The sequence below is a fragment of the Vulpes lagopus genome, chromosome 5 (assembly GCF_018345385.1).
Source record: "Vulpes lagopus strain Blue_001 chromosome 5, ASM1834538v1, whole genome shotgun sequence".
In the NCBI taxonomy this organism is placed as follows: Eukaryota; Metazoa; Chordata; class Mammalia; order Carnivora; family Canidae; genus Vulpes; species Vulpes lagopus.
Window position 1 is genome coordinate 76,367,615 of NC_054828.1, and position 8,277 is coordinate 76,375,891.

Genomic DNA, 8,277 nt, shown 5'->3' on the forward strand with positions numbered 1-8,277 from the left:
AGTACTGGGGGAGAATGAATCAATGGGAAATGATGTAAGAGCTTGTACGTGCACGGTGAATGAAGAAGAAAGCTGAAGTAGGCGAGTTCTGACAGTTTTATAGGACAACTCACGAAATCCCCCAGGCCAGGCCTCCAAATCTGCCGGTACGGAAACTTTAAACTCATATCCTTGGGGCTCCAGGACGTCCTCCGCATCCTCAGAAACAAAGGTTTCACCTTGGGGGAGGGGTCTCCCCCTCCCCGAGTTCCTCCGCTCTGGCGCGGGTGTGCCGGGCCGCGGACCCGGAATCTCCTCCACCCCGCGCGGCGCAGGCGAGGGCAAGGGCTACCCAGCACCTCCGCAGTGAGGGGGAAGAACGGCCCTGCCCGGAGTCCGCAGGGAAAAATCCCACAGGACGGTGCGCCTAAGGCCCGTTCCCGGCGCGGGGTCCCCCGGCCCAGCAGAAGCGAGTCCCACCGAGTTGGCAGGCTCCGGAGGAAGCTGGCCCCGGGCCACTAACCTGTCAGGCCCCACTGCTGTAGGTCCTGCTCCTGCACCCGTGCCCGCGCCGCCTCGCCTCGGCTCCGGCTCTGAACCGCACGTAGGAAGCCCGGCATGTGGCCTCCGCTCCTCCCGGCGCCCGGGCGCTCCATACCCGCCACAGAGTCCCGCGAGGCCCGCGCGCTCCATCCAAGCCGCAGAGGCTCCGCCCCCCAGCGCCCGCGCGCTCCGCCCAGCGCGCACAGGCTCCGCCCCGCGGCGCCCGCGCGCTCCATCCAAGACGCAGAGGCTCCGCCCACCCAGCGCCGCGCGCTCCGCCCAGCCCGCACAGGCTCCGCCCCGCGGCGCCCGCGCGCTCCATCCCGACCGCAGAGGCTCCGCCCCGTGGCCCCCGCGCGCCCCGCCCAGCCCATAGAGGCTCCGCCCCGCGGCGCCCGCGCGCTCCCTTCCCGAGCCACCCGGTCGACCCCAGCGCGCAGCCGCCGCCGCCGCCGCCAGAGGAGGTGTCCTGCGCCGAGTTCTGCGCGCCGGCTTTGCTCCCAGTTAACCCTTAGGCTCTCATTTTCGCGGTCTTTGTGGTTGAGCACTGCCTGCATTCGGCCGGTCGGGAGGTCGGACTATGCTCACCATTCATTTATTAGCAACACTAACTATGCTCCAGGTGCACATATACTCTGGGGTTAGAGAATTGAGTAAGACATGGACCCAGTCCTCCAGCGAGCGAGTCACAGCAAGAATGTAAAGGACTGTGTGCTCAGTTCAGTTTGCACCGGTAATAAACTGGTTTGGGCCCTGAAATCCTCTTACCCGTTGGCTATAGACCAGTATTAGGAACTTCTGAATGGTAGGAGATTAAAATCATGAAAACTGTCATCACCACCACATTTCTCAAGTGAATTATGGGGAGCAAATTGAAGCAATGTGTTAGGTTAGGGGTCACCATCACAACATCAGCTTTGAGTGGATTAATGATGTAGTAATTTATAATTAGTGTACAGATATAAAATTATAATAACCAAATATTAATGCAGTTAATGATGCAGTTAGAGGTGCTGCCCTAAGAGTTTTACAAGGATTTATTTTCTCATTTGACCCTCACAGTAACCCTATAAATAGGTACTAGAATTGTCCCCACATTAGATGAGGAAAGCTAGAATAGGAGCCATATTATTCTCCGGGTAATGCCATCCGAATACTAGTCCCATTTAGGTTAACCTTGGTGCTTCTATCTTGAGGAAACTCAGATTAAAATTGCACCCACCACCACTCCCCTCCCAGTTCTCATCTACCCTTAAAATAAAAGGGAGAGATTAGTTCTGAGCTACAAAAAAGACGACTTCGGGTTGTTTTATTCATAAAAACCCAAAGCACTGTTTTGTGAAGCTAATTTTGTGTGGAGTCATTCTGTAAATACTAATTGAGTACCTACCATGTGTCAAACACTCTTGGCACTAGAAACAGAGGCCACTAGTCTCATTTTCTTTCTTTCTTCTAAGATTTTATTTATTCATTCATGAGAGACAGAAAGAGCTAGAGGCAGAGACAAAGGCAGAAGGAGAAGCAGGCTCCATGCAGAGAGCCCCACATGGGACTCGATCCCAGGACCCCAGGATCACACACCAGGCCAAAGGCAGGCGCTCAACCACTGAGCCACCCAGGGATCCCACTAGTCTCATTTTCAAGACATTTAAGTAAAACATACTTATATTAGACTTACATTTTAAATTAAGTGTATATTTTAAAAGGAAGATACAGGCAATAAGCAAATAAAAATCAGGTAGGGTGGATTGAAGAGCATGTCATCAAGAAGGTGACATTGGAGCTAAGATCTGAATGATGAGGGATCCCTGGGTGGCGCAGCGGTTTGGCACCTGCCTTTGGCCCGGGGCGCGATCCTGGAGACCCGGGATCGAATCCCCCATCGGCTCCCGGTGCATGGAGCCTGCTTCTCCCTCTGCCTGTGTCTCTGCCTCTCTCTCTCTCTCTCTCTCTCTCTCTCTCTCTCTCTGTCTCTCTGTGACTATCATAAATTAATAAATAAAAATTAAAAAAAAAAAAGATCTGAATGATGAGAAGCCTGTGGTGTGAAGTCAGGAAGAAGACTGTTCAAGATAGACCACAGGACAAAGGCACTGAGGCAAGGTTAGCAAAGATTCTTTAGGTTGTTAAGGGTACAGCAGGAGACTCGGTCATTGACTGGATATAGGGCTGAGGAAGAAAGAAATTAAGAAATTATATTGATGCTGGGGGCTTTGGCCTTGGATTACTAGGTGGATATTGATACCAGTACTGAGATAGAGAATACAGGAGATAACAGCTGGTTTGAGGAAAGGAAGATAAGGATTTCACTTAGGGATATGTTGAATCTGTACATAGAACAGTGGTCAGCATATAAATGCACTCAATAAGTAGAATTACTGGATGTTTGAATGAGGTGCCTAGAGAACAATTCTAAAGTCCAGGAGCCATGATCATTATAACCCTGAAGCACAAGAGAAGACATTTCCCAGATGGGCAAATTTAGGCAACATTGTTTCTAAGAAGTCATTGCTAACAGCCAGAATAAAATCTAACCCCAACTCCTTTTAAAATTCATTGCTCAGGTTATGAACAAATAATTAGTATGGTTTCATATTAATTTTTGGAACAGATAAGAGATAATTAATATGAAACCATAGTAATTATTTGTTTTAGTACTCTACAGAGAAGGTAAATCCTCTGGCAAGAGCCATTCAGTAAGATTAATGTAACTAGATTATGCCCTTGATGGGTCTTAGCATCTGCTCACCCTATGAAAACAAGCGTGATCACACACAGGTTAGCAAACAAGTTATTTGTTGACCATTATGTTCCTGTTGGGTAACAGCAGGATACTGGCTAGCAGCATCCAGTGAATTAGTAATAAAGCCTGAGTAAAAGCTTTGACCACGGATGAAACAAATCTCTTCTTAGGTACATAGACTTAGACCTTCGGGCTCAGGTCAGGCTGAGGTCAGGGCCCTAAAGTGGAAAGATCATTCTACTGGGAGGATAGAAGAGTTTTCTCTCTCCCAAGAAAAGAGAAAACTTCATTTTGACTTTTGATATGATTATCCATCTTTCAGATCAAATATCACATAATAAATTTAAAAGCTGGAAATTCAGGGGAATGTACTATAGAGAGTACACATTTAAGTATATCAACAAAATAAATCTGGTTTACAGATTTATTTATTTACTTTACCCAGTCGGCTTAGAAAGTTGCCACTACTCTTTAATACCAAAGGTGAGGGTATAATACTGGAATATTATCAAATTAATCTCTGAGGACAAAGATTATAAACTAGCCATGGGTCAAAATTTTCCCACAGGTGTTTTGGATTACAGAGCTGGGGTTTTTTTTTTTTCTTTTTATTTGAATGCCTTTCAGCTGTCATGCCTTGCCATTAAATTTACCATGTGCAATTTCACACTCTTTTCTTCATTAAGCACAACATATAACGTTGTGCAATCCACGTACCCTGGGCACAGAAAGCTTTTGAGTTTGCCAACTCTGGAATTTAACTTCTGTGACATATTTCCACAGAAGGAACAGGACATTTCTATAACAACCATGAAGCAAAATGTTTCTCGTGACTCAGCCTGCATCAAAATATCTTTCAACAGTGTGATCTTGCTTGCAAAAGATACAATCCTAAAAATTCTCTCCTGCTCTGGTTGACAAGAGCCCAAAGCTATGTTGTGCCCTAACTCCATAAAACCTGAGTCTTAGGTTTCAAAAATGAGCACACCCATTGCACACATATCTGCATTTCTCAGAAATGCACTGTTGTAACATTGATGCAAGGGAGTTGTCATACTTCCATCCCCTAAAACTGCTCAAAATTGGCCTGTAAAATTAATCTTCATAATCAGAGTTTTAACAATCAGAAAGTGCTTCTGAAAGGCCGAGGATATAATTTATAATGAGGATAATAACAGCTACCCTATAGTGATGTTCTGAAAATGAAATTAAAATTGAATAATTTTTAGTAAGGAACTAAACACAAATTTAAATGTCCAGGGCATTGTGAAGGACCAAAAAACTTAAGTTGGGAATGAGCCTGGTGATCACTCAAGTATCTACACCTCAGGGGTGGAGACTCAGGAAATTAGAAATCATCCCTCATTGTTGAGGTCCCATTGTAACCTCATTTGCTTGGCAAATCCACCAGAAAGTGGTCCATCGTGTTTTTCTTATGAGTGTGGTCCACAATACAAGTTCTAAAGGTAAACAGAGCACACACACACAATGTGGCTTTATACTCAGTGGTGGGGTTATGGATAGCCAGCTTTAGTAGATTGTATTACTGTTCCAAACTATTCACATGTGGCTATTCATATCCTATAAAATGATTATACATCTATGCCCTTTTCCATGTGACTTCAGTGCCTTCTGATAGGTGGACTCTGTGTAACTTGCTTTGGCCACTGGAATGCCAAATGGATGTGAGGTAATCTGGTACATGAGTTGAAGCTTTAAATGTGTTTGCTGAGATTATTCCAATATATAAATATGTAATATTTAATATATAAGTTATTTCAAATTTTTCACTATTCATGCCACCTACTATTTGTTGAACTCTGTGTGCCAGCCATATGCTAAGCGCTTTACATATATTATCTTCTTCATACATCAGAGCAAACTTCTGGGGTTTGTAATAGCCTATTCTTCACTTTACAAATGAGAAAACAGAGATACAAACATGTTAACTTGCCTAAGGTCTGAAAATGAGTTAGTGGTGGAGTTCACATATAATCTGCTTCCAGCACCTTAGCTATACCCTAAACAATGCTGCAATAAACATTTTTGTTTATACACATGTGCAACTATTTCTGGAGGAAATTCTGCAAGAGAATCAGTGGGTAGAGGGTACTTACAATTTTGATAAAACTATTCTATATGAAAGCTTGATCAATTTATCTTCCACTCACGGTGGATGAATATGGATGGCATTTCCATCACTTTTCCCATTCTCAATATGACCAGTCTTTTTGTTTTGTTTTCCAGCGCAATGAGGAAAACAGCTATCTCAGTCTAAATCTTTGGTTACACATGACTGAAGATTATTTTAGAAACTGGCCATTTTTAAGTTCTTCTTCTCTTGAATGAACTGTTCATATCCTCTGCTTATTTCCTTAATGTATTATTTTTCCTTATAGTTGTATGGAAGCTTTTCACACATTTTAAATTTTAATCTTTTGTTTAAAAGGTTGCAATAGGGATCCCTGGGTGGCGCAGTGGTTTAGCGCCTGCCTTTGGCCCAGGGCGCGATCCTGGAGACCCCGGATCGAATCCCACGTCGGGCTCCCGGTGCATGGAGCCTGCTTCTCCCTCTGCCTGTGTCTCTGCCTCTCTCTCTCTGTGTGACTATCATAAATAAATAAAAATTAAAAAAAAATAAAATAAAAGGTTGCAATATATTTTCCTGCTTATAGCTTTTCTTTATCCTTTGTTCAGTGTTATTTGTGTACAGAAGTTTTGAATGTCCACATGTAAAATTTTTCCTTCACTGTTCTTAAAGAAAAGCTTCCCTTTTCTCCCAGATTATAAAATATTTTCCTGTATTTTCTCCTAGTATTTCTCTAACTTTGTTTTTATATTTATCTATGGAGTTTATTTTTTATACATTGGAAAATCAGGACCTTACTTTAACTTTTTCCCTGAATAGATGATAATTCGTCCTTTCCTCCAATAATTTGAAATACCATCTTTACTGCAAACTAATTCCTTTGCATACATGAGACTATCTCTGTCTACAGCAATACCACACTATTTCAATCATTATAATGTTGCAGTTTGTTTTGAAATATTTCTTTTCAATTTTTGTGTTCTTTTTCATTTTTTGTACAGTTTCTTTTCCAGTATTGAAAATAAATTTGAGAATCAACTTATCACAGTCCATAAACAATTCAACTGGAATTATTTAGATTGCCATTACATTACCGGTTAATGTTGGGAGGCTGGGAAATTTAATAATCTTTGCAATACTAAGATTGTCTGCCTGGCAACATTTATCAAGTCATATTTTGTGTCTTTCAGTCAGGTTTTATTATTTTCCTCACATAGGTCTTGCATATTACTTTCTTTCTTCCTTTTTTTTTTTTTTTTTTTACAGATTTTATTTATTTATGAGAAACGCAGAGAGAGGTAGATAGGCAGAGGAAGAAGCTCCCTGTGGGGAACCCGATGCAGGAGCCCAGGACCTCAGGATATGACCTGAGGCTACTCCTAATGGGCTCCTTTATCCTATTGCTTTTTCTAATTGGCATATAGGAAAGAAATTGATATTTTATGTTGATCTTAAATTTTGCCTCTTTATTGAACTCTTTTTAGTACAAGTAGTTATTCAGTTGATTCTTTTGGATTTTCAAAATTTCCACTTACAAAAAAATGTTACTACACATTATGTGTTTAATGTGTGGTTTAAAAGGTAGAACAAATGTGTTTTCAGAGTGAGAAGGACTCCATGATAAATAGAACCACACGATAACATTAAAAAAATTCTTGTGTACATGTGACCAGAGAGGATAAATAGCAACCACCCTATTTTATGGCACTGTTATCCATTGTACTGTGGAATGTGTGGACTTTCAGTTTGACCCAAGATGATGAGTCCAACCTCTAATATATTTCAACCATAATTTATGGTTTTAAAACTTATATATAGCAAATTCATTTTGGGTTTTTGTTTGTTTCTTGGGTTTTTGTTGTTGTTGTTGTTGTTGTTTACTGTTCCGTGAGTCTTAGTGAATAGATTCTTATAATCAACACCACAAACAGGATACAGAACAATTCTAACATTCCTTCATCAGTCTCTACCTCTCCCTCCATCTCTAACCCCTAAAAACAAGTGATCCATTCATCACTATAATTTTATCTTTTCCAGAATGTCACATAAATGGAAATACACTGAATATAACCATTTGAAACTAGTTTCTTTCCCTTAGCATAATGCATTTCAGATTTGTCCATGTTGTTTGTATATTAATAGTTCACTCCTTCGTATTGCTGAGTTGTACAGATACACCATGTTGCTTGTCATTATAATGTTGCAGTTTGTTTTGAAATATTTCTTTTCAATTTTTGTGTTCTTTTTCATTTTTTGTACAGTTTCTTTTCCAGTATTGAAAATAAAATTTGAGAATCAACTTATCACAGTCCATAAACAATTCAACTGGAATTATTTAGATTGCCATTACATTACCGGTTAATGTTGGGAGGCTGGGAAATTTAATAATCTTTTGTTTAAAAGGTTGCAATATATTTTCCTGCTTATAGCTTTTCTTTATCCTTTGTTCAGTGTTATTTGTGTACAGAAGTTTTGAATGTCCACATGTAAAATTTTTCCTTCACTGTTCTTAAAGAAAAGCTTCCCTTTTCTCCCAGATTATAAAATATTTTCCTGTATTTTCTCCTAGTATTTCTCTAACTTTGTTTTTATATTTATCTATGGAGTTTATTTTTTATACATTGGAAAATCAGGACCTTACTTTAACTTTTTCCCTGAATAGATGATAATTCGTCCTTTCCTCCAATAATTTGAGAAGTGTTAACTTTCAACAAAGTCTAATTTATCAATGTTTTTATGGATAATACTTTTGGTTTTATATCCAGGAAATCTTTGCCCTACTCAAGATCATGAAGATTTTCTACATTTTCTTCTCAGAGTTTTACAGTTTCACATTTTACACTTAGGCCTATTATCCATTTTGAATTAATTTTATATATGACATCAGATATAGGTCAATATTCATTTTTTGTGTCTAGAGGTC

At 40.7% G+C, this 8,277-nt stretch overlaps 1 protein-coding gene across 4 annotated transcripts in view; it reads right to left on the reverse strand.

Annotated features, from left to right (window-relative positions):
• The window catches only part of CHD1L (chromodomain helicase DNA binding protein 1 like), an 82,678-nt gene extending 81,996 nt beyond the window's left edge, over nt 1-682 (reverse strand). For all 4 annotated transcript variants that reach the window (XM_041756073.1, XM_041756072.1, XM_041756074.1 and 1 more), the window contains exon 1: nt 503-682. In XM_041756073.1, the coding sequence (XP_041612007.1) occupies nt 503-635 (133 nt within the window). In that variant the 5' untranslated portion in view covers nt 636-682. The remainder of the gene's footprint in view (nt 1-502) is intronic.
• Between the last annotated feature and the right edge of the window lie 7,595 nt (nt 683-8,277).